Source organism: Scardinius erythrophthalmus, assembly GCF_964197995.2.
Source record: "Scardinius erythrophthalmus genome assembly, chromosome: 15".
Taxonomy (NCBI): Eukaryota; Metazoa; Chordata; class Actinopteri; order Cypriniformes; family Leuciscidae; genus Scardinius; species Scardinius erythrophthalmus.
This window is the reverse complement of record NC_138235.1, coordinates 9,551,933-9,579,527: the sequence shown is the minus strand read 5'-3', so window position 1 is coordinate 9,579,527 and position 27,595 is coordinate 9,551,933. Positions and strand designations below refer to the sequence as shown.

Genomic DNA, 27,595 nt, shown 5'->3' with positions numbered 1-27,595 from the left:
CAAAACAACTGCATTGTTCGACGACACCTGGACACCACTCGCATGCAACACGAAGACGTCACATGCCAACAATTGCATGCAACTGTTTGAAAAGTTTCTCGCTGCATAATGCATACTGTTTCACTTACTATTTCTAAAAATAGTATGCAGTATCCATTTTTTACTACTACTAAGGTAGTATTCTGTTCTGAACATAAACTGTGTCTGAATTCGCCCCATATACCCTCATTCACTATTCCCCACATTACTCCACTACTATAGTCCACTTGAGTGAGTGAATTCGGACACTGAGTGCGCTGGAAGGGCAGCCGCTTTTGCATAGTTTGTGCTTGATGTTTAATAATCATCTGAAACTTAGCAAACTGGCAGCTCCAGAAGTAATGAAAATATTTATCTTGAACTCTGTCATGGAAAGTAGCATGTATAAACCTTAATCAGAGAATTTAATGATCAATTAAAGAAGGAATTTAGACCTGTATGATATTATGCTGTACCCACGTTGGAAATTGTCCACTATGGTTTCGGGAAGGGAATAGGGGGCGTTTCGGACACAGCCATAGATATTCTAGTTCCACCACTTCCTGGTTTGAGGTTGACATTGAGTCTGCTGCCCCCTGTGGTCACTGTGGGATTTGCATACAGTACAGATGGCCTGAGGAATCAAGGGCTACATGCTCCATAGCACATGCTGCTATGCGTAAAGACACACACATCAAGACGATACCTAATAGAATAATCAGCGCAACAAGGCATGGACTGATGGTGAGACAGTAAGAGGAAAACCGGGTAGCCTGTTGTGAGTCATATTCTGTTTAAACGCCGTGACACTGGACGAGTACCCCGTAATTGCACACTGAATCTGTTATATGAACTTTGTATTAAAATACAGCAGAATGGCCTTATGAATAACTGTTCAGTTGGATATTATGCTAATAGGAGTATTCTATACTCATGTCTGTAATATAATTTTAAATGTAATCAGCACAAATAATGTGTATCCTGTACTTGCATAACTGATGGGTCATTTATTTGTTCAAATCTGTTTGTAAGTATGTATATTATTTCTAAATATTTGCAAACAGATATTAGTAGTGAGCAAGCTCTTCCCAGCCTCACAGATAAGATCAATATATACAGTGTGGATATTTTTACTAAGATTTTTTTGATTTTAAACAAGACTGCATTGCACATCTTCAGGGAAAGTCGTTCATATTAAGTCTCTGGCGTTTTTGCCATGTTATTAGATCGGACAATCAGAGCTGCCTCCAAAGGTGTGTTGTCCTCCAGTCAGGTGATCAGATTTCCTCAACGTAATTGGCCGGGTATAAGCCTGTCCGGCCGCTGTCCAGACGACCTCGGCACCAGCCCTGGTCATCTTCCTCTTCAATCTTTGATAATTCATCACCTGTGGGTGATACATATTATAACTGACTGCCATATGTATAGTCAAAAATCTAGGGATGCACCGAAATTTCGGCCGCCGAAAATTATCGTTTATTATGGCACGAAAATATGAGCCGAAAATAAATGGCGCCCCACCCGCTACAATCTGTATACAAATGTAAAATAACAGTCTTCACTGTATAAATGAAACATAACTAATATAATTAATTAATTAATACCATTTATCTTTGTTAAAGCTACAAAAGTCATTTTCTCTTTCTCTTTTGTTGTTTGATCACCATTGCTGCTCTTCCTTTAAGACGAATGCACGGACCTAATATAAATGACACGCATCTGTTTTCTTTCTCAATTGTTTAAAAAACACTTATACCATGGTCTGGGTGAATACTCGATTCTGATTGGCTGCAGGGTGTCCATTAAAAAGTGATAGAGGACACCTAGTAAATAAACCGTCAGGCGTAACCAGGGAAACCAAGTTATTGTTTGTAAAAACTTTAGATTTCGATTGTAAAACTAATTAAAATATAAACTAATGTTTTAAAAATGTGTTATTTGGCAAGTGACCATGGTATAAGCGTGTTAATGCCCTTTGAGGTGTCCATTGTCAGGTATTAATGGACTTCGGCGGAGACAGTTCACGCCTCGCCGTCGTCCATTAATACCTGACAATGGACACCTCGTCGGGCATTAACCCTTACATAACCGACTGTGTTTATGAGGATACTCGCCGAGACGGGCATTTTGACTTCATTTTACGTGTACGTGTCCGTTTAAGCTCAAAAGAAAGTGAAAGAGAACTGAATTCGGCATTCACGTGCTGTCTGCGCGGCTCTGCGCGGTATCGATGCTAAAACGATATATCCATCAAGCAGCCCCAATATTTAATATTTTTTTTAATATATTTTGTGTGACTTTTATTTGATTGGCATGTATTTTTTAAATTCAGATTCAATAAATTATTGAATTTAATTAAAAAGTCTAATATTAATACAATTCTACAAAAAAAAATGTAAAAAGAAATTAATAAAAATATATATATATTTTTTAAAGTCATTTTTTGTTTTGGTTTTCAACCACATGCTTCCAGAATTTTCAGTTTCAGCCCATAATTTTAATGTCGGTGCATCCCTAGAAAAATGTTACAGTATATATGGACGGCATTCTACATAAAGACTTGTTTTCAGAGAATACATCTTGAATTAGGTCATTTTTTCTTACCCAAATGGCAAATAGTTTTTCTTGTTCTAGGCTAATATTTTAAACAATTTAGTAATGTTCCTTGACACCAGAAAAGCAACCTTTTGTAAAATTTCTTTGTAAAAGACCCTTTTGGGTTTTTGAGTAAAAGGCCTCAAGTCTCCTTAAGTTATGTTTCTTAAAACAATTAAGCACTTTCAAAAAACAGCACTTGATGTTAGATTTGAAAAGTTTTGCTTGAAAATAAAATGTAAATCATGGTTTAATCTTTTGTTGTGCTTTAAAGAAGTGCACTTATTTTGATGTGTTTGACTAACATACTAAAGCACATCTAAAGTACTGATCATAATTGTAATTGTGTGTTATTCGACATTATATTTAAAGATACTTTATTGTAAATGTACCAAATTGCGCCTTCATCGTTACAAACGTGTAATTATAACTTTATTTAAAAACATGACATACAAGTTTCAATAGAAATGACAATTCTTGCTTTTTAAAGGCAAAATAAGTAATTATGGGATCACACGTAAAGAGGTCCAATTTAACTAGCATTTAATATAAATGTAAACTATGATACATTTTCATATAATTACAATTAGCATGCAATTACATGTCTGAAAACATCATATTCAGTTTGCATAGAAGTATATTCTTTTAAAACGTATTATTTCGACAACATGTACTCTTTTTGAAGGTATGCTGAAGTGTCCTTCGTTTTTACAAGTGAATGCAATGACATAAACTGATTTTGAGATCATTTGATCTAACATTTTTATGTTTTGTCATTTTTATGTATCCAAATTATGTAGTAAATGTGAATCCATGCAAAAGAATCCATTAGAGTAATACAATTAGAGACATATAATTTCATTTAATGAAAAGTGTTACATCATTTGCCAAAGTTGTTATTTTGAATGAGTACTTTACTCAGAAATATCTTAATCACAAGGATTTGCACATGGTGACATGTTTTGCTCCAGTAACACCACTAATGACAGCTAACATCAGTTCCCTTTCGTGGTCACTCCGAGTTACGTCGGATGACGACGATTGGGGTTTCGCTTAGAAAGCCTCTCACCTTCGAGTATATAAAACGAGCCAATGGCAATGAAATGCCATGGGTCTGCGGAATTTGCATAGCGTATCTCCGCCCACCGCAGGGGGTATATAAGGAAGTACGCTGCAACATGCAGATATGTTTTCACTTCGGAGCCAAGTTCAGTACTTCACTCCACAAGCCTTTTGAGTGTCATCTCAAATCTCTTCGAGACGAGCGGCTCTTCAGTGTGTTGGTGTGACGGCGCTTTCCAGCGAGATCGCATTTCCTGCTGCTGATTTGTGCAGTAATCTGCCGACAGTGAGTGTGTTTCTCCCTGGGCGCTTCAGCACTCTGCTGAGCTTTTCCACTCTCTAAAAAGAGCTGCACGCGGCACGTCTTTTTCAAGACGGTTCGCCCGTGTATTTTCTGGATGTGTGTGCGTGAGTCATCTGCCTAACGGTCGCGAGCGCTGTTTTGCGTGTTGGGCTTAATCACGCTCCGTAGCGCTCGTTGATGAGTCATGTTTTCATTGCGGGAACATGACCATCGCGATGTTTATAGATCAAGACTCAATGATCTCCATGTGAGTAGAGTCCCCTCTGCCACACCCCAATTTATCTCTTCCTCGAGAAGGGATACTTTGGCTGGTGGCCAGGGTGATCTGAGGGTTTGGTGTGGCACAACAACCGACAAGTCAATTCCTCGGGCCACACCCCCCTCCACATCACAGACCATGCACTCACAGCATCACAAGGCGGGCTTGATTCCTCTGGAAATGAAGTTTCGACTGCGTTGCCTCCCACGGGAGTGCCATCGTTGCCGGGACCGATCCAGAGCTGTCAGCCATGCTTTCCCGGGCAGCTGAAAGCATCGGCTGGAGTGGCCCCGCCCTCCCCCCGAGCGCTGTAAGCTTCTCCCGGACGTGCATCAGGACGCCTGCGTTGTGCGAGACTCCACGTGACTTTCGCGGCCCGCGGGTGTCCTCCGCCTTCGCTGCTTTCGATCGCACGGCGATCATGGTCTGTATGTTCCCTGTCACTATCGTGGCACGGTCATGCAGTGCTGTGTGTCGCCTGCGCCTTCGATGCAGTGCTGTCCCGGGAGTTCTGTCGAACCGGCCGCAGTGGAACACTAGTCCTTCCCTGGCCAACCCTGGCAGAACGCGGAAATTCTAACCACGCCCCTATGCTGGGACGCTATGCCTCCCATGCCCGGCCTGGTTTGTTCCGCCACGCACACTGCCGACCTCGCTCAGGCGACATCAGCACCTGCGTGATCCTGGGTCAGGTGATGTCCACTAGTGTGGTCCAGACATGGGCTTAGCCAGGTTGATGTGGGGGTGTCTGAGAGTTCATTTTCTAAGCTCCCCCATGTCCCGGGCTGGGCTCTTTGGCGGTGTGGCTTCGACCACCTGAAGTAGACTCGGGTCCTGCACCGATGGTCATCCATCCGTGTGGTCTCCTTAGTCTGCTTCCCGCCAAGGCCCCCTCCATGCGGTTGCTCCCCTCGGGTCTTCACCGGCCCTGAGCAGGCGCAAGTCGCAGGAGGGCGGCGCTGCCCGTCTCCGCCCCTTAGACTGCCACGCCAGCCTAAGCAGCACTCTTGAGACGGGCAGCCTAGTCGGCGGTGTGGTTGAGGATTGCGCCCAACAGTCTTCGATCACTCTATAAGCAGGCGCAGGACCTTCTGCACCGACGGTCATCTGTCCGTGCGGTCTCCTTAGCCTGCTTCCCGCCGACACCGCCCCTCTACGTTCCTCCCCTCGAGCCTTCACTGGCCCACAGCACGAGGAGGTCGCAGGAGGGTGGCACCGCCTGTCTCTGCCCCTTAGCCGGCTAAACGCCATGCTAAGCAGCACTTCTGAGACGGGCAGCTTGAGGTTAGGGCTCAGTTCTTCTCAGGAGCTGGTAGCAGGGCCACTCCTTTCCCCGGTGGAGGGCCGGGGGGAAATTCTTGTTTCAAGAACAGATGTCCCTTCCTCCAAGCCCCAAGAGGCTGTGGATGACAGCACGCGCCGCCCACGGGCCACGCTCCTCTCATCCCCCTCTGTCGCCAGACCCCTGCCAGAGCACGCCCCCGTGGGACGCGCGCCCTCCCCTGGCCTCCTCTGGCAGGACGCGGTTAATGACCGTGCCCCCGCACAGGGCCGCTATGCCACCCTCGCCGGTGCCGGTCATTCCGCCTCGCTGCCCCACTGACGGTGCGTCTGTGGTTCGTATGACCCCTCTGGTGCACTTTCTGGAGGCCTGGCTAGAGCTTCCCAGACTGTCCCGCTGGGTCGCGAGAACCATCAGATTCGGCTACGCGATTCAGTTCGCGATATCTCCTCCCCGCTTCAGGGGAGACCGCTTCACTATGGTCGGTGGCAATGCCCCTGTCATGAGAGCGGAGGTCGCCACCCTACTGGCGAAGGGTGCGATCGAGATTGTCCCTCCAGCCGAGATGAAGTCCGGCTTCTACAGCCCTTACTTCATTGTACCCAAGAAGTTCGGTGGGTTACGGCCAATCCTCGACCTGCGCGTCTTGAACCGCCATGTGCAATGGACATGCGGCCGCGGGCTCCTGGACAGGACCCCAGCGCCTTTGGCATGTCAATTGCCTCGAGTTGTGGCTGTACGTTTCGCCCTGCACCGCTTCCATGCGCTGCTCAAGGGTCAGCACGTACTAGTCCGATCAGACAATACCGCGACAGTAGCGTACATCAACCATCAGGGTGGTCTACGCTCCCGCCGTATGTCGCAACTCGCTCGCCACCTCCTCATATGGAGTCAGAAGCATCTGAGGTCGCTTCGAGCCATTTATATCCCGGGAGACCTGAACCAGACAGCCGACGAGCTGTCTCGGCTTCGGCCTCTAGCTGGATAATGGCGACTCCATCCCCAGACGGTTCAGCTGATTTGGGATCAGTTCGGGGACGCACAGGTAGATCTGTTTGCCTCCCACGACTCGTCCCACTACGTCCTGTATTATTCCCTGACCGAGGGCACACTCGGCACGGATGCACTGGCGCACAGCTGGCCGCGGGGCCTACGCAAGTATGCGTTTCCCCAGTGAGCCTTCTTGCGCAGACCTTGTGCAAGATCAGGGAGGACGAGGAGCAGGTCATTTTGGTTGCCCCGTATTGGCACAACCGGACCTGGTTCTCCGAACTAGTACTTCCCTGGCCAATTCCTATGAGGAAGGACCGCCTTTCTCAGGGACGGGGCACCCTTTGGCACCCTTGTCCCGATCTTTGGAACCTCCACGTGTGGCTCCTGGACGGGACGAGGTAGGTTTGAGTACCCTACCACCAGCGGTGGTGGCTACCATCACTTCCGCTAGAGCATCGTCCACGAGACATGCCTATGCGTTGAAGTGGAACCTCTTCGTCAACTGGTGTTCTTTTAAACATCAGGAACCCACGAAATGCCCGATCAGTGTCATCCTTTCCTTCCTGCAAGAGGGGTCCCTCCACCCTGAAAGTGTATGTTGCCGCTATTGCCGCACATCACGATGCAGTTGATGGTAAATCTCTGGGAAGGCATGACCTGATCATCAGGTTCCTGAAGGGAGCGAGGAGACTGAATCCTCCTCGTCCTCCTCTTGTACCCTCTTGGGACCTCTCAGTGGTTTTAACTGCCCTGCAGAGTGCTCCATTTGAGCCTTTGCAATCAGTAGAGCTTAAGTTCCTGTCTATAAAGACAGCACTCCTGGTTGCATTGGCCTCCATCAAGAGGGTAGGGGACCTACAGGCATTTTCGGTTGACGGAGTGTGCCTGGAATTCGGGCCGGCTAACTCTCACGTGATCCTGAGACCCCGGCCTGGATATGTGCCCAAGGTTCCTACCACTCCCTTTCGAGATCAGGTAGTGAACCTGCAAGCGCTGACCTTGGAGGAGGCAGACCCAGCCTTGGCACTGCTCTGTCCAGTACACGCCCTCCGTGCTTACGTAGACAGAATGCAGTGTTTCAGGACCTCAGACCAGCTCTTGTCTGTTATGGTGGAAGCTGAAGGGAAAGGCTCTCTCAAAGCAAAGGTTATCTCACTGGATAGTGGATACCATTGCTTTGGCATACCAGCAGCAAGGTCGTCAATGCCCCCTTGGTGTGAAAGCCCACTCCACTCGTAGTGTGGCTTCCTCTTGGGCTCTAGCGCATGGCGCCTCGCTAACAGACATTTGTAGAGCTGCAGGCTGGGCGACACCCAACACATTCGCGAGATTCTATAATCTCCGAGTAGAGCCAGTTTCTTCCCACGTACTCGCTTCAACCAGCCGGTACTAGATTCTGCTCAGGTGTCTTCGCTTGCTCGCCATTCCTCTCCACGGACGGGATACGTGCGATTATCTTCTCAGGTGAGTCTGATAAGCTCTGAGTTTCCTCCAGCACTGGTTACGTCAACGCCTGAGTTATGCCAATCTGCCATAACACAGCTTTTGCGCTTGACTAGGTGCCTCCATGTGCATGGTCCCCCCTCTGGGCGACCCCCACATGTGTATTCCACTGTAAGTCTCTTTTGAGCGTGTGTCTTTCCCTTGGCAAGCCACCTTGCCGCCCCTGGGGTTTAAATATTCCACCTGCGGCTGGACACCTCAGTGTTACCCCATATGCACCCCTCTGGATCATATGTGTCTCTCAAGTCCGCCCCTTAATGGTTGGGCGTAATTGCATATTTCTCCTGAGATATGCTTCCCAGTGTACCTTGGTATTCCTGTGTTGGGTAGGACTCCTTCATTCGTGCTAGTCTCACAACAGGGAGCTCAGACTTACGCAGGGCACTGGATGACAGCCGAGGTGGCGTGATTAGACTGGAACCCCAATCGTCGTCATCCGACGTAACTTGGAGTGACCACGAAAGGGAACGTCTCGGTTACGGATGTAACCCTCGTTCCCTGAGTAGGGAACGGAGACGTTACGTCTTCCTGCCACTTCCGCTGTATCGCTGAAAAACGCCTGAGTTCAGTCTCGGCTCCTCAGCGAAGACATATCTGCATGTTGCAGCGTACTTCCTTATATACCCCCTGCGGTGGGCGGAGATACGCTATGCAAATTCCGCAGACCCATGGCATTTCATTGCCATTGGCTCGTTTTATATACTCGAAGGTGAGAGGCTTTCTAAGCGAAACCCCAATCGTCGTCATCCGACGTAACGTCTCCGTTCCTTACTCAGGGAACGAGGGTTACATCCGTAACCGAGACGTTTTTTTTATTTGCATTTTAGCTAACTGCACTTTACCTGCTTTGAAGCTCAGCTCGTCCTGCTCTTGGCCTTCATAGTCATACAGCGCCCGCACTCGCACGCCTCCTCTGCTGACCGTGTCATCCTCGAAAGAGTTTCCTCCGCCATTCGTCTCGTTCCCCGAGTATCCGGCGGGCTGATCGTCATCGGACCATTCTGTGGAGTACGCCTGGTTCTTATCATAGCTGCTCACACTAGACAAAGACAGGGGACGTGTGCTGTTAGCATGATATACAGCAACCGCTTACACTTTAGTTTGCTATATTATGCTAGCTCACTAGCAGACAGATGTAATTATTAGTTATCTAATGTAATTTAGACAGTTGTAGCTAGCAACCCATTCTGAATCAAATGACTACGTGGTTTTAAATCTTGTGACTTACTCAAAGACAGTGTTAATTTCATTAACGATGAAAATGGTTTGAAATGATAACATTTTAATCAAAACAAACTGACAAAAATATGACATCAAAAAAAGAGATTGTCCTGTGTAAGATGTATTTTCGGTCAGATGCCTCAGAGTTATCAGGCACATTTAAACGCTTTTGTGTGCACTGCACTTATGTAACCACATTCAAGATACATTAGATATGAAAGTAAATAAAATGCATAAAATGAAAATAAATATCTGTGAGTCTATGTGCACTGTTTTAATTGACCTATCCAGCAAGTATATTTATCACAGACAATAAAATGAATAATGAATAATAATGTATTCAGTGACTAACATGTTCTGAAACTGACAATAAAACAAAAGTAAAGTAAATAAAAAAGAAATGTATGTTATTAGGGTTGTGATGTTTTTTTAAGGGGGGGGGGGGGGGGGGGTAGGGCTTTGACACAATTTGAACACTGCTAAAGAGTCAAATGTAATCCCTGCCAATTTTACATATATCATTAAATCTAAAAAAAAAAAGCAATTTAATTACCAAAGGTAAAAAAATTATTTTTGCCACAATAAACTCCAAATTACTGCTTAATAATAGTTAGATAAGGGATGTAATATGGTCATGCATTAATTTGTGCTTTATAAGTGCTAATAAACAGCCAATATCCTAGTAATATGCATGCTAATAAGCAATTAGTTCATAGTGAGAATTGGACCCTAAACTAAAGTGTCACCAACATTATTATTTTATTTTAATTTTCATGATTATAATGCATCCACCCTGTCAAATTATAGACGAACCCTGTACGGCCAGAAACAATTGTTAAAGGGATACTTCACCTCTGGAAAGATGAATGTGTATTTAAAATGGGTAATTTATGTAGTAGAAATGTGAAATTATTTTTGAATTTGGAGCTTTCTAGACTGAGAGAAAAGCCAGAAAATGTATTTTTGGCTTATGTGGATGAAAGACAACAACTCCCAGAATGCACTTGCTTCGCTGCCCTACGAGGCCACTCCCAAGCCACGCCTACTGGTTAAAGCGCAGTTTAAAACAACAAGACTAGGCTACTAGTGAGTCTCCGTGATGAGTCTGCCCGGGATTTCGAGATCCGGGATTCGGCTTTTGCGTTCTACAGTCGCCATTCATTATGTTTACTGTGGCGAGCAGGACGAGGCTGAGGGCTGTGGGAGAGCGCGGGGCGCGAGGCCGGTGGTGTGATTACTGATGAGTGACAGCTGTGAGACGCGCCGGTCTCGTATCTCTCACGGAGGTGCGGGAATTTTCTTAGCAATGTTAAAACGCACATCAACCGATCACTTGTTTAGCGTTCATGTAAACACTACATTCAGATTCACCAATCGGAATGAATTCAGTTAGATTGAAACAAAAGGTGTGCATGTAAACAATGAATGGCGACCGCAGAAAGCAAAAGGCGAATCCCGGACATTTTGGACGATCTCGACAGCCGGACATGTGCGGGAAAAAGAGGATGGTAACCCCTACTACTCAGCTTTCTCCACAGAACAAGAGCCTGCTAGCTTAGCTTCCAAAAAAAGACGGCTGACACTATGTGTACATTCTGTGAGTGAGATCCCTCTATGGGCGGGTTGAAAACATGTGGGACAGCCTCTACTACTGGCTGTAGTCTCTTGCCTCTGGCCAAAAAATCCACTGATGACGCAAAATGACGATTGCATCATCTGAGGATTTTTTCCAGACAAAAAATACATAAATCTCTCGTCTCAGGGGGACATGAGGGTGGGAAGCACAGTAATTCGAAAATACTACAGGTTTTCTACTAATACAAAGCTTAATGCTAAATTAAGGATATTCTCCATAAAAGAAAGCAGGAATGACGTCTGACCTGCCACGGTCGCCAGCCTGACCCGCGTGCTCTGTGTTTGGAGTCGCGGGAGCCACTCCGTCTGGCTTCTTCTTTTCTCTCTTGGCAACAGCGTTGGTGGCGTCTGGATTATATTCCTGAGAGAAACAGATTCAGAGCAGAAAATCTGTTACAAACCGCTGCTAAACATTTCCATTTTCCATTATCTTTCAGGAAAACAAAAAAACACGTCAGCATATAGTCAAACTAAATACGAATGAGAATACCTTTTCTGAAATATGAAATCAAAAGTAATAAGAAAAGCATATTTAATAGATTATCTGCATTTAAAATGTGTATTTAATGGCTTATTAGCTAATCGTAAACATGTGAGAAAAACGTGAGAAAATGAAAAGGTAACAAATTAAATCCTATTTTCTGTTTTTTTAACAAGGTTTAAGAAACATGAAGACAACATGAAAACGTCTAGAGTGCAACTGGACCTTTGACTTAAAGCCTTACTGGGATATTAGAGTCTGTGACAACTTTCACATGTGACCACTAACCCCGGTCTCTTGTACCTTATAAGCAAACTAGACAAGGTCACACAACTGTTAAAACCTCTTTGTTCATTCAAAGTTGTGTACCTCAAACTGGGGCCAGTTCATATGCATGCCAGGACCGTGATTATTACTGAACCACTTGAGATCCTCTTGTGTGTTGGCAGCCAGAATGGTGCGTTCAAACTCGCGGTACACTGACGCATAGCTATAGCATGGAAAACACAAAAACACACACTTAACATTAAGCTCTGACAAATGCATTACAGCTAGACAACAAGTCAACTAGACCAGGGGTTCCCAAACTTTTCCAATCCAGGACCCACTAAGACAAGTACCCAAGACCCAATAAAATATTTTAAGAAAACGTGATGAAATGTGTGTGCATGTAGAGTATATGAAATATGTTCACAAAAGCTTGAAACACACTCTCTTCAGTCTAGATATGAACTGTAAACCTGAATTATGAAGTGTGAACTGATCGGTAATGTTCGGTGCAGAAAACGCTCTCATGCTCGTTCTGTGTGTGTGCATGTAAAATGCTTTTTTACAGACGTATTTTCCTTGCGTGTTGGTAGGCGGGGGAAAGACAACAGTGCTGAGTTGAACAGAGATGGCCTGAAACAGCGTGACATTTGAATCTCCGGTGTAAAGCGAATGAGTTTCTGCTTGTTAATAATGCGGACCGAGCCACTGTATAATGAAACGAGCCGCTCAGGGGTGTGTTTCCCTAGACCAAACTGTTTTTGTGCGTGTGTGTGTAATTCACTGAGCTGCAGTCAAGTGATTTTGCGAGACACACCTTTTCCCACTCTGTGTTTGAAAAGTTTGAACAGTTTCCCACAGTTTGCACTGCTTTAGCTCCAGTGAGCTGTTGACCACTGAGACCAGATCACGAGTCAGACGGAGTGAAGCGCTAGCAAATTCAACTCTTAAAAGAGTTCGATCACTAATGAGATCTCAACTTTTGTTTTGGTATCTCGGCAAAACCTCGAACTGATTTCTTTGTAAATGAGCACAGACACACTGGTTGTGTGGTTCCCACTGACTTTTGGTTCTCGGTGAGGTTCAGGTGTCGTTTGATGTCCAGAAGAACCTCTTTGAGGAAGGTCAGCCGCTTGACCTCGTGCTGCTGGCATTGGTCAAACACCTGCTCCATGCACTCCATGTACTGCGGTGTGCACTTCGACAGCTCGTCCAGAGACTTCTCGTACTTCTCCTTCGCCTGCCGCACACACACACACACACACACACACACACACGAACACACACCACGAGCTGCATCATCCAGTGGGAATTACAGTTTAGCAATGCTATAGCAATCCCATTATAGGACTGTAACTTAATAATTCAGTACAGTGAGAGAGAGCGATTGTTATATCTTTAAATGTCATAACTCTTCACTTAAGAGTCACTGCTCATTTTAATAGCTCAATGTTGTAAGATATTGAATGCGCTCTAGATCCACTTCTTTTCTCAAATCTGAGTATTAAAGGAGAACTCCTTTAGTGAACATGAGTGAATCTGACTGCAGTAGATGTGAAAGAAATGTATAAAAAGGATGTTATTTAAGCCAGCGCAAATACCTGTTTTTACATCCTGTTTTCGGTTGAAGTCCAAAGTAGTCGATTGTCGAGTTCACGCGCATAGGTTTAGTTACCTATGATCACGCGCGTGAACTCGGCAATCGACTACTTTGGACTTCAACCGAAAACAGGATGTGAACACAGGTATTTGCGCTGGCTTAAATAACATCATTTTTATTCATTTCTTTCACATCTACTGCAGTCAGATCCACTCGTGTTCACTCTGAAGGAATCACTCACATTTTCTGTGCACTTGTGATGACACATCAAGGATGTTAAGAGGCTAAAAGCAGGTTTAAAACTTGCCCCATTGAAGTCAACAGGGTGCAAATTTTAAAAACAGGATAACATGGTGTAGGCAACACCGATTTTTGTCGTTGTTCTCTGTACTGACAGCACTCCAAATGTACAAAAAATGAGCTCAATGTTAAAATTGACCGGAGTTCTCCTTTAAGTATTTTCTCAGTGTAGTCGGTATAGCATTGCTATATATACATATTTGTAAGAATTGTATAAATTACTCAATTCAATGAAACGCAATTACAATTTATGCATTAGGCCAAACGTTCAATATATATATACTGTGGCGGTACCTTTTCAAAAGGTACACCTTTGTACCTAAAGAGTGCATTTAAGTCCCTCAAAGGTACATATTGGTACCAAATGTGAACATATTAGTACCTAAATGGTACATATTAGAACCCTTTTGAAGGGTACTGTCCCAGTGACAGTTTTTGCACCTTTTTTTCTGAGAGTGTATATATATATAAATGTAAAATGTCCATGTGGTGGTATAAATTACACAAAAGTTAGATTGTGCCGGGAATTCAGGATCAGGATCATTCACAACAGGGTTGACCAGTGACCAGAAAGCACTTCCGTTTATGTATTTGTCAGGTTGATATAGTCAGATTAAATGATCTTTTTTCTTTTACCAGTTTCCACACGTTTCCACATAACGCATGCTATATAGGCTATCTGAAAAAGCTAGCATACACTGTAAAAAAACCACTGTTTCCCACAATTATAATTCCTGTGTACCGGCTCACATTATTATACCCATTAATGAATTATTCTGCCATGCATTAAATGTTCTGTGAAGCTTGTTTTTTTATTTGATTCTCAAAGTAAAAGTGAATAGTACTTGAATTCTGTTTGTAATGTGGCTGTTTCCCGCACCTTCTGCACATCTTGTTTGCATTTCTCTGTCTTCTCGTGCAGTTTCTTCTGCTGGTCTGGAGTGACAGAAGCGTCGGCCTCGCGGGCCGCAGCCAGTTTCTCCTCTTTACATGCCATGTGATACGTCTTCTTAGCCGTCTCCATCTGCAGCCAGACATGACACGGTTTAATGACTGCAATACTGACACTGAACGAATGAAGCTTAGAGACTGGTTAGCTGAACTCACTGAAATTGTTCCTGCTATAGTTTCCATTCTATAGCATATGACTTTCTTTTTTCAATGGATCATGGAAGGAAAAATGCTGTATATTGTACTGGTTGTCCTTGTACATGCAATTACAATGATTGAGGCTTTAAATGCAAAAAGGTTGCAAAAGCACCTTAAAAGTGCCATAAACATTATAGTCCTAAACTACACAATAGCTCTGTGAGAAACAGACCGATTTACTGAAAATCTAGTCTAGCTCTCCTTGTCTTGTTCATTAGAGCTCATCTGTCAAGTTGAGATATTCGAAAAGAAAATTCATTCTTTTCAATGAATCAGTTGATCCAGTTCACACACTGGTCTGAATGATTCGTTCTCTAATAAAACTGATCCGGTTCTCGAGTTTAAGTGACTGATTCAATAATCCAGTCATAGAAGATCATCAGTGAATAACAAACACGTTTACACAATGCACACAATCACATATGACTTGGTATTTAGTTTATGGTGCTTTTCCTTTAAAGATTCAGTCCTCATTAATTATAATTGCCTTATAAAATTATAAAAGCGAGCAGGACAGTCTTTAATATCTCTCCTTTTGTCTTTCACAGAAGAAAGAAAGTCATACGGAGTAAATGATGAAAGAATTTAAACTGTTCCTTTAAAACATATATAGTTGAATTTTAGACTGCATGCATTGCTATGCATATTTAATATGCATGCAATGAAAAAAAAAAAAAAAAGCCATCGAGTGACATTAACGCAGAATTGACAGTTAAAACGTTTTCTTTGTACCTCTTTGAGTTTCTTAGCCCAGGGTTTCTGGGCTTTCTTGAAGCCCTCGTCTGCCTCTTTGGTTTCCTTGAAGCCCCCTATCATCTGTCTGTGGTACGAGTCTTTCTGCCAGTTTTTCACCTTCTCAATGTCCTCGTTCATCAGACCGTTCTTCACCTCTTGATGAAGCTCGCTCACTTTATCAGCCTCTGTCATCATAGCTAACCAGGCTCGCTCCACAGAACCGTACTGAGGCCCTGGACACACACACACACACACACACACACACACACACAGAGGCGACAAAATCAGACATGTATGAACTTATAAAGAAAACTTTTTTATGGCTATGGTTTGAATCACAGTTATAATAAAATAACTGCTTAAAAACTCCTGAGCGGATGAAGAAAGAAGCTTTAGACTGATATAACTGACCTTTCTCGATCAGTTGCCTCCACCTTTTGGACCATTCGGTGAGCTGCGCGCTGTAGGACTTCTCAATCTTGGTACGTTCCTGAAGGCAGTTCATAAGATCATTGCAAAGTCGGTGGCCGTCGTCGATTCTCTTGACTGCACGCTTATAATTCCCCACCTAGAAAAAAAAGAAATCATAGTTCATTTCACATCATATTACATGCAACTGGATGTACAACTCTGCTCATACGTTTACATAGTCCATGCAGAATCTACAAGACGTTTTTCATTTAAAAAAGTAAATAAAAAATAATAATAATAAAAGGATTCTGAAAATTGCATTTAGTTATTAAATTTAGTACTGCCCTGATTAAGTTATTGTACATAACAGATGTGTACATACCACTACTGTTCAAAAGATTCATTCGTGTTTTTGAAAGAAGTCTCTTTTATTTGATACAGTAAAAAGTGCAGTAAAAACAGTAATATTTTGAAATATTATTACCATTTAAAATAACTGTTTTCTATTTGAATATATGTTAAAATACTATTTATTCCAGAGACTAAAGCTGGATTTTCAGCATCATTACTCGTCTTCAGTGTCACATGATCAGAAATCACTGTAAAAACAATAGCATGTATTTAATACAGAAATATTTTGTAACATTACAGATGTCTTTACTGTGACTTTTTAGCAATTTACTGCGTCCTTGCTGCATAAAAGTTTTTTTTTTTTTTTTTAAAGACTGACCCTAATTTTTTGAATGGTAGTGTATGAACAAATAAGACAAAATAATAACTGAATGTACACCAATTAATATAATATAATATAATATAATATAATATAATATAATATAATATAATATAATATAATATAATATAATATAATATAATTGAACACAACATAACATAACATAATATAATTCATATAATATAATATAAAATAATATAATATAATATAACATAACATAATATAATATAAAATAATATAATTAATATAATATAATATAACAACATAATATAATATAATATAATTTAACATAACATAACATAATACAATTAATATAATATAATATAATATAATATAATATAATATAATATAATATAATATAATATAATTTAACATAACATAACATAACATAACATAACATAATATAATATAATTAATATAATATAATATAATATAGTATAATATAATATAACATAATATAACATAACATAACATAACATAACATAACATAACATAACATAATATAATATAATATAACATAATATAACATAACATAATATAATATAACATAACATAACACAATTAATATAATATAATATAATATAATATAATATAATATAATATAATATAATATAATATAATATAATATAATATAATATAATATAATATAATAATAATTTTTTATTTTTCATTTTTTTCATAAATGTTTGTGGTTCCGCAGGAGGAGTGTGTAGTTCCCCCTGGTGCCTGCAGGGGGCATAAGAAAGCACAGAGGAATGAGTGCGAGTGGGAGAGGAGATGATATGAGGGGGATGGGACTCATTGTTGTGCATGTGAAGTTATGCAATGACTGCCACAGCTTTGTGTCCATGTGCTGCTAGTGCTCTAATCCTGCGCTTCACTGCACTAACAATGACATCCCGACTGCATACACGTCCAAGAAAGCTCAGGGAGGTTTCAACCAACGAACGACACAACGTCTCCACATAGCCTGAATTTATAAACAACACAGGTTATTTGAATGCCTTTTAAATGACTGACGTAGGCAAAATGCTGAAAAATCAGCAGGTATAATGCCCATATCTAGAGGGCAGTATATATTACACAGCTCTCTGAAATGCTTGATTCTGATTGGTCAGTTATTACCCGATAATTACCATCATTAATAGCACTGATGGTCATCCGACGCTTTCTCCATGTGTCTCGTATTGCACCACGGATGGACACGCTCTCTCTCGTTTCGTTCGAATGCAGCTGGTGCAATCTTGCACCTTAATTATCGATTGTATTTACTGTCAATTAAAACAAGACGACTTTCATATTAACAGAAGGCCTACGGTAATATTGAAAGTGTTCGTTTGTTGCTAGACAAACGATTGATTTGTACACTGTTATGGACTATAATATAACAAGCAGGTAAGATTTTAAAGTCGACATGAAATAGTCTTTTCTTCCCTATAGTGACGTATATCCGAGAGAAATAGCTTCTGGAACAAAAATGAATGTGGGGCGGGGTTTGATTTTGTCCATGTGGAATTGATTGGATGGTTGTGGTTTGCTATTGGCTGATCTCATGTGAGTGACAGGTTGCCCCGCCCTCGTCATCAGAGAAGAGAAGAGATGATGTCGCTGCAAGAGGGAGAGGAAGTTATTTTGATTAAAGATTGCGAGGCACATGAATTTAAGCAAATAATGATGTTCACAGATAAATCATTACTCATAAATACTGCAATATTCCATAAAAAAATAATAATAAATAATTGTCAATTTTGATTTCATGGTGACAATAAAATGGTTTCTTCTCAAATTAATATTTCATGTCCCCCTCATTATTTATGCAGTGAAAATCGTGCAGCCTAATTTGTAGTATGACTGTACATTATCCCTTAAATATTCATCTTGCTTGAACTTGTTAGCTCAAAGCTGCTTGCCAGGAACTGCTTTTCTTCATGGAAGCTTATCGAATATTTCAGCTCAAATCAATATTTTGTGTCTAATTATTTCCGGTTACACTTTATTTTAAGGTGTCATTGTTACCGTGTAATTATACATTTCAGTAATATGAATGAATGTACTTACTATAGGGTTAGGGTAGGATTAGGGTTTGGTTGAGGGCTAGTTGCATGTAATTATGCTGTTATTACTATACTATGTATCGTATACGGTAACACGTTATTTTAGTGTCCTTGTTACATTTGTTATTACTGTTGTAATAACTATAAATTATATTTATTATAGTAAGTACATGTAACAAGGACACTGTAAAGTAAAGTGTATCCCATGTAACATATAACAAGGACACTGTAAAGTAAAGTGTCGCCTTATTTACTTATGTGGCAAGTCGACGTGAAATAAGTGGGATGATGTACATCTAGATACAAACCTTGTTGGTTTTTTGTTTTGCGATAACGACTGCCAGGATGTACGTTATCCTTACGTAGACTAATTATTCCTCAAGATGCAGTAAGTGATATACGAGTTTTTCATTCTTAACAAATTGTATAGTACAGTTCTCCTTCAGGCAGGTTTAACCACGGCGCTTTCTCTCACGTTCAGCTACACTGACCTTCACACAAGATCTGATGAGTCAAATCAGCCTGTAAATAAAAACTCATAGTCGCACACACTGATTCACACACACTCTTCATTCACGGTCAGGTGTACCGACACACAGTCAGGATGCAGGTGCACTAATAACCCAATAGCCTGGCTGGAAGTAGACCTCTACTTAATATTGCTCAAACACAAACAAAAACACACAAAACACCAGGTCTGCGTCGCTATCTGGGCAATGATTGAATGTTGACATAATACTGACATGATGCTAAGATTGTACAGGCTGCCAGACCCTCACAAAGGACGATGTGAAGAGCTCTGGCAACATCACAGGCCCTGACAGAGTCGTGTAAATAGAGCTCGTTGTGAGGATTCTGGCAGATGCTGAGACTGTGAACACAACATCCCCCTGTTCTCCAACTATAGCTGGCTGAATCACAACACAACTATTGATGACCGGCTGAATGACTTAGCAGTGTAGCATTTAAAGGAAGGAAACGGTGGTCTTTGTACCTCCCAAAAGCTGTCCATGGCCTCATCAGAGACAGTGGATTCATCGTAAGAGCCAGACATCGTGCTGGGTGATGCGAAGCAAGACTGAACACGTCTGCAGAAAAGCGGACTTCCTCAAGCACTGAAAGAGAGAGAGAGACACAGAGACACTGTTCGAAATATGTATGAATGCCATTTCAATAGATAACTAAACATCAAACCAACTGGCATTTGTCTGAAAGAAAGCACAAGCACAATTTTCAAACAAAACATTTCACAAAACGTTTGTCTGCAATGATAAACCAAAAGATGAAATACTCAGATTCAAGAGAAGAAGTGTGGTTATCAAACATCAGTGGAATAACCAGAGGACCTCATTTATAAAATGTTACGTAGAAACTGTCCTACATTCGATCCAATGTCAGTAATGATCTAGTAATATCTCAAATGTGCGAGCGTGTGATTCAGAGAAACGAATGTACACACTAAAAAACGTGCGTACGCCTCTCTTCCGATGTGAAATCTGTTTCTGCGTTATCCACCTATCTCCCGACGAGCCTCCACTGCGTTTCAGATTACGGGAGGCACTTCCGGTTTGGGGAAGTTCCACTCAAAAAAGACTGAAACAAATAATTTCAAATCATAAGGTTCGATGAGTTCGCACAAATTTGTGCGTGAAATCTGCGTACGAACATTTTCATGATTCATCAATAACTTTCGTTCTAAAATGTATTCTAAATTTACGAAACAATTTAAGAACCACTGAAACCACTCGTATGCAAAAATCACATACTTTTGGAGGCCTTTAAAAACATGTTAAGATGGAATCTTAAATAGAGAGCGTCATGTTTGCTGAGAGCGACGAACGCAAAGCCTGTGTGGAAAGCCCGTATATGGGCATGGTTTGGGCGTGTTTAATGTTAATGACTAACCTCGGGCACGCAGTCAGTCATTTAGAAGACTGAATTCATCAACATCTGAACGATGATAAGAACAGATTCATGTACATAGGACTTAGGTGGAAAGTTTTTGTTAGAAGTTCAAATGTGCATATAAATATGAATAAGGGATTCAATTATTACTGAATAAGACCCAATGTCATCTCATTGTACCCAGTTTTAAAAAAGAGTATTATTGCGTTCATAGAGCGAACCTCTCGCTGATTGTTTACAAGGAGAAGTGAGTACGCCAGCTTAGAACATGGGGCCTGTACCATGAAGACGGTTAAGGTACGTTTCAGTTTAGTTTGCACCAACCCTGGGTTTTAGGCACCATGAAAGTGGTTTGGCTTTTAGTAGTGTTCATCACAACAGTAACGGCTAACCTGTGCTGTGTAATAGATCTCAAACTGAAATTGGACCAATCAGCTGTGAGCAAAGTAACACGTCTGATGCAATAAAGTCACTCCCCATGTTTGTACTCCAGATTAAAGGTTTTTTAAAGACAAAATCGTCGGGTAAATAGCAATAATTATCTCTACCTATCAGACAGCAACATAGTGTCGGCCAAGATCCGGGCCACATCTGGTACATGTGGATTCCACCCGTACCGGATGTGGGCCGGATCTGGGCCGACACTATGTTGCTGTCTGTTTTACTTGCACTGATATAGCAAGATTTTTTCTTTTAGTTGTCCTCTTTATAGACAGCTCTTTTTTTATAACAGTGAAATTTCATCAATGGTGGGGAAAGAGTTAACCAGACAAAATACAAAAGACAAAGACAAAAGAAGTAATTATGAAATACCATATAAAGATGTACTTAAGTTTTACTTTAGTGGGTCAAAATGCACCCTTAAATTAAACTAATTTTATTTAATATAAATTTAAGGTATAGAATATTTTTACTGAATTATAAATAACATGCAGTTAAGTGTCTGAAAACCTTGCATTCAGTTTACACTTATGTATAAAAATATATTCTTTTACATATTCGTAATAAGGACCCTTTTTTTCAAAAGTATGCTAAAGTGTTCTTCTTTTCACAAGGGTTTAGCAGACGTGTATATCCAAAGTGACTTGGCATTTAAGGAAGGCATGCATTTTATCAGTTAATGACTTGCTGGAAATCAAAGCCATGACCTTGGTGCAGTGCTCCGCTGTTCGAGCTACAGGAACACTCCTGTGAACACTCACAAGTCTGCTGACTACATGCAAAAAAGGCTAGAAATGCTACGTTACTAATTAACACATTTTATTTACCGCAAACTGCTTATCAAAGGAAAACAAACAATTGCTGTCAAAACTAATTACAGCAAAAATAAAGCTGAAGCTTTGTGACCCACTCTACCACAACATGGCTTCACAAACCTAGAACTATGTCTGAGGCTGATACACACAGAACACAGTAAACCTGGACCCCTGAGCAATGCAAAAGTGAATGTGGTTTAATGAGTCTTTAACCCAGTTTCTAAAACCCAGATTCCTTAAGCCCACAATGTCTGATGACACATATTGAGCACAGTAGAGGAAGCATAATGACACAGGCAGCCATCTTATAAGAGTCTTCAGATTTCACAGTTTATTAGCTATTTGCTCCTCATGGCTATATAATGGCCAAGTAACTAGCATACATACATGCATACATACACACATACATACATGCATGCCTACATACATGCATACATACATACTGTACATTAATAAAAAAAAAATCATTATTCACTAGTGATGTTTGCATATTCAATGAAGAATATCACTGAACATACATTAACAGAAGGGTTGAAACAAAACAGACCATACACTGTAAGAAAAAAAAAACAATCTGTAGAAAAATGGAAAAGATAACTGGTAATTTTCTGTCAAGACATTTTTCGTAACGTTTACAGACATTTCCTTTAAGCCTAAAACACAACATAAAGCGTATTTCAAAATACAATGAAAACACCTGTGAAAATTCCTTCATCTAAACACTGCACTGTGCCCAATTTCTCTAATTGACTGTTTTTAGAGCATATATGGATGGTTTAATGGGATTTCCTACAATAATTTCTGAGAAAGCTGTCTAATCCTTCTGAACAATGGGGTATTGTACTAAACAAACTGTTTAAGAGTGTTTACACAGAATATATTGACTTTTCTTGCTCAACACACTTTTAAATGACCTTTTCTAGTGCTATATCTACAAGTTATTTTGTTTTTAAGCATGTTAATGCTCTTATGTCAAGCAAACAAAGTGTACTTTCTTATAACTCACTAATTTGAATTAGAAGTGCCCATGAATCATGTCATGAAACCATATCCACTTCACAATTCTACTTCACAACATGTATGATGATGCCAAGACTGACTCATTTATGCATTTCTCATTTATGGTTAACCAGTCACCATATACACATCATGTCATAGAAAACATAGAGGCGAAGCTGATATCAGCAATCCCTTTGTGTTCAGTGTCAGGAGGACAACAGTACAAGTGATATTACTAATATTAATATTTCATGATTTGCGAGACTGTCCGTATTCAGCTCTCTTTTCATTCAGATTATGAAGACCAAAATAAGAGAATATTGTTTCTCTGCTAGAGACGTCTTGGGGAGCAATTCAATAAGAATAAAGAAATATAGCTGCAAGCAGCGATACGGGGCCAAACCCCTGAAGCAGCAGCAAGAGCAGTGAAGAGCAGGAAAAGTAAAAAACGCAGAAATTGAACATACATGAAAAAACAGCTGGTTCAGAAGTACAGATGATAATGAACTCTCCCCGGCCCTCTCCTTATTTTCGTAAAAATTGGACAAAATTTGAAGGAGGAGTAGCGGAAAAATAAATACTGTACTTTTCAAAATGGCCACTACTGTAATGGGCGGAGTCTTAATGTAAGACATTGATTGTGATCACCATGATGAGAGGAATCAGGTGTACTAAGTGTCATTTTTCTAGATCAAAGGGTTCAAAAGTCAAACCATTTCAATGTTGAATATTTGAACTGGTGGTGGCGCTATAGAGTTGGTCCTAGAGACTCCAAAATTGGTACAATTACACTATGTTGCAGTAGACAAAGCGCTGATTTTGTGAAACGATGTGGCAACCCAGACAGCAACATAATGTCGGCCCAGATCCGGCCAACATCTGGTCCGGGTGGAATCCACGGATCTGGGCAGACACTATGTTGCTGTCTGGGCTCAGTCTGCTTTTTTAATATGTTGAGAGAGTGCTAGTCTAAAACATATAAACCTGCATATATGCCTGATTATATAATTCTCCTCCATAAACAAAACATGTAAACCATCTCTTTTAAATAGCACAATATTAATTGCAGTAGACAAAGCGCTGATTTTGTGAAACGATGTGGCAACCCAGACAGCAACATAGTGTCGGCCCAGAACCGGCCCACATCCGGCCTACAATAACTGATCCTTGTGAAAAAGAAGTACACTGTAGCATACTTTTAAAAAGAGAATATACTTAAGTGTGGTAATAGGAAGTATTATGTAATAGGAGGACATTTAATGCTATTTTAAATTAGATGAAAATGTATTATAGTTTAAATTTATATTAAATGTTTTTTATGCTTATTATAATAAACCCTTTAGTGCTTTTTGACCCACTTAAGAAGGACATAATTACATCTTTATATGTAATTTCATTATTACTTCAAAAGTTTACTGGCAAATATACTAATCTGGTAAACTAGAATATACTTTAATGTAATTTTATTAAAACATGTACGTCTTGTGTTTAAATATATCAAGAAATGCACTTTTGTAATGAAGTTGCAATTTAGTTAATTTAAAATATATTAACCTAAAATCTAATATTGGATAACACCCTACACTTAAAGTAGTTTAAGTGCTTTACACACGCTTAAGTATGTTAGTCAACACATCAGAATGAGTGCACTTATTTAAAGCATTACACAAGTTTATTAAAAACACAGTGACTTAAAATGCACTTTAAAGTTAAACATTTAATTTGACATTACTGCAAAGTGCACTTTTTAAGTGTGTTAAAGGTATAGTTCACCCAGAAATGAAATTCTGTCATCATTTATTCACCCTTATGTTGTTTCAAACCCATATTTATTTCTTCTGTTGAACACAAAAGAAGATATTTTGAAGAATGTTGGTAATCAAACACTTTACGGTAGACTTGACTTCCATAGATGTAAAAAATACAACATTCTTCAAAATATCTTCTTTTGTGTTCAACGGAAGAAAGAAACTGATACAGGTTTGGCAAAACTTGAGGGTGAGTAAATGATGACACATTTTCATTTTTGGGCGAACTATCCCTTTAAGAAACATGACTGCGCTCTCTTTAGAACGCTTTTTATTAATATGTTATGTTTATATGTTTTTAAATTTACATTTAAGATTTGAAGTACACTACAAGTGCACATTCAATTCAATCAAGCACATTTCTTTTTCACAGGGGAGGACACTCGATTGCACGTGGTTAGTAATGTTTTTGCACCAATGTTGAGTGCAATACTGGCACGACCGTAAAGTGAATTTGCCCTAAAGTGAAAAATAATGGCTGCTTCTGTCACTTCGCTGGCATTTTATCACAACATTTTCTGAACTGAGTTACAATACGCTAATTACAGTGATTACACCTAGTCTAACATAAATTGTTGCCAGCAACTTGAAAAAAAAAACTATCATTAGTTATTATCAGAAGACAAGACAGTGCTCTAATGTGAACTCTGCAGAGCATGCTGAATCTGCTGCTGTTTCTGTTATTCCTTTAGGATTATCCATTGAGCTACATAAGCGTATCAAAAGAGGTTTTTTACAGTATTTATATTTATGATACTGTTATTTAGATGTTTAGAATACTGTAGGAGAAAGTCTAGATTACAGCTTTGCTCACTCTCAACCAACTTCAGGAGATTCACGGGATGTCTTTTCAACAGGACCTCATGCGTCCTGGACACTTTGAGCTGTTTTTCCTACAATATCCACTAAATCTCGCCCATGTAAACAAACAATAACAATAATAATAAAATACATGTTTAAAGAAATGCATAGGCATATTTATGCATTTTATCAAAAGCATGCAGATCAAAAAGACATAAGAACATTTCAGTGAAGTGTGTCCAAGCATTTGACTTGTAGAGGATATTTCTAGCAATATCATCTGCGTTTTTGCAGTGGTTTTCATAAAAGATAAATCACTGATCTACTCGAAAATGCCAAGAAGACCCCTAGCAGAACCAAATGTAAGGAAATGTTCTTCCATTCGCACATAATTTAGCGCTTTGTTTTGAGAAAAAAAAAGAAAAACCCCTATGAACTTACCAACAGTGAACCCATCCACAAACAATGTTAGGACCTTTTAAGAGTAAAATGTTCCAGATATCATTACACAGGTCCGGCTCTGGGGTTTTTTTTTTTTGTTCTCCACTAGATTCTTATGCGGTCTGGGTTTTGGAGTGTGTCAGGAGCTCATGTAGAGGATAATCCTGCGGTGTTCTACTTGAATGGCTTAGACAGCATGAGGCAAGGGGTTACGGGGAGGAGCGAGAGAGAGAGAGAGAGAGAGAGAGAGAGGGGGGGGTGCACTGGGAGAGGGTGGGGGAACATTGTGATGGAAAGTTGCTGGGTTGCTCTGGTGAGAGGAAATGTGTACATTTGCTTTCGGTTTTTCCCTAATAAAGAAATAAAGACAATACACTTTCATGACTGTTTCTTAAAGGGATAGTTCCCCCAAAAATGAAAATTAGCCCATGATTTACCAGCCCTCAAGCCATCCTAGATGTATATGACATTCTTCTTTCAGACGAACACAATCGGAGTTAAATTTACAAATTTCCTGGCTCTTCCAGGCTTTATAATGGGAGGCAAGATTTTGAAGCCCAAAAAAATGCATCCATCCATCATACAAAGTAATCCATACGACTCCATATGTAAAACTTTATTGGCTATAGTAACTAGCTTCCTGCAGATGACCGTACACACACTGCACGAGTCGACTTGCACCATAGAGTAACCCCTGACGCGATGTAGGAGTATCTTATGTCGAAATTCTCCAACATTTCTCTTTAAATTTCTCGTTTTAGACTTCTAATTTGCGACCAGTGTTTTATTTTGCTCTATCCTCTGCACTCCCGCGTTCTTCATTGCGTCGGTCAAGTGTTACTCTTTCACCCTAAAACCATGCGTACGGCCGTCTGCCGGAAGCTAGTTACTATAGCTAATAAAGTTATAAATATGGATATTTTTCTTACACAATCGCATGGCTTCGCATCATAAGGCCTTTATTAACCCACTGGAGTCGTTTGGATCACTTTTTATAATGGATGGACACGCTTTTTTGAGCTTCAAAATCTCGTCCTCCATTCACCCCCGTTATAAAGCTTGGAAGAGCCAGGGTATTTTTTAATATAACTCTGATTGTGTTCATCTGAAAGAAGAAGGTCATATACACATAGGATGACTTGAGGGTGAGTAAATCATGGGATAATTTAAATTTTTGAGTGAACTATCCCTTTAAGTACACCTTTAAAAGGCACTTTGTAAAAATGTCAAATTACCAATTTTAAATGAAATTTTAAAGCATTAACTTTCACTAAGAATCTTTTGTTTAGCTTTAAAGAAGTACACTTATTTTGATGTGTTGACTAACATACTAAATCACATGTCAAACAGGCTACTTGATAATAATTTGAAATGTGGTGTGTTATTTAAGATTTAAGATATCTAAAATGGCATGCTTCATTCACACACAGCATGTTTAATGCATCTAATATCTAATTAAACCTGCAAGCAGCCAGAGAAACAACACAAGGCTCCTGAAGCGAAGCCTCCACAGGTTTGGACAACTAAAATAAATCCAGTGACGAAATAAGGGAATAGTCAGGTGAACTGTGGGGACGATGTTCTGGTGGACATGGATTGACACAGAGAGAGAGAGAGAGAGAGAGAGAGAGAGAGAGAGAGAGAGAGAGAGAGAGAGAGAGAGAGAGATGTTGTGTGTGATTATGGGGTGCAGAGAGACATGTCATTATTAGCATGACATCATCACCTTGGCAACAGTGATGTAATGCGAAAACATGCCATGCGTTCGATGCAGACTTTAATTCGC

At 40.5% G+C, this 27,595-nt stretch overlaps 1 protein-coding gene across 1 annotated transcript; it reads right to left on the bottom strand.

Annotated features, from left to right (window-relative positions):
- Positions 1-1,007: 1,007 nt before the first annotated feature.
- Positions 1,008-19,653, bottom strand: pacsin1a (protein kinase C and casein kinase substrate in neurons 1a; the record flags this gene model as incomplete). The annotated part of the gene is made up of 9 exons (XM_081387719.1): positions 1,008-1,405; positions 8,859-9,055; positions 11,118-11,233; positions 11,723-11,843; positions 12,685-12,860; positions 14,401-14,544; positions 15,402-15,637; positions 15,816-15,972; positions 19,594-19,653. 9 exons carry the CDS (start codon positions 19,651-19,653, stop codon positions 1,296-1,298), a joined length of 1,317 nt encoding a protein of 438 aa, XP_081243845.1. The 3' UTR covers positions 1,008-1,295.
- Positions 19,654-27,595: the final 7,942 nt, after the last annotated feature.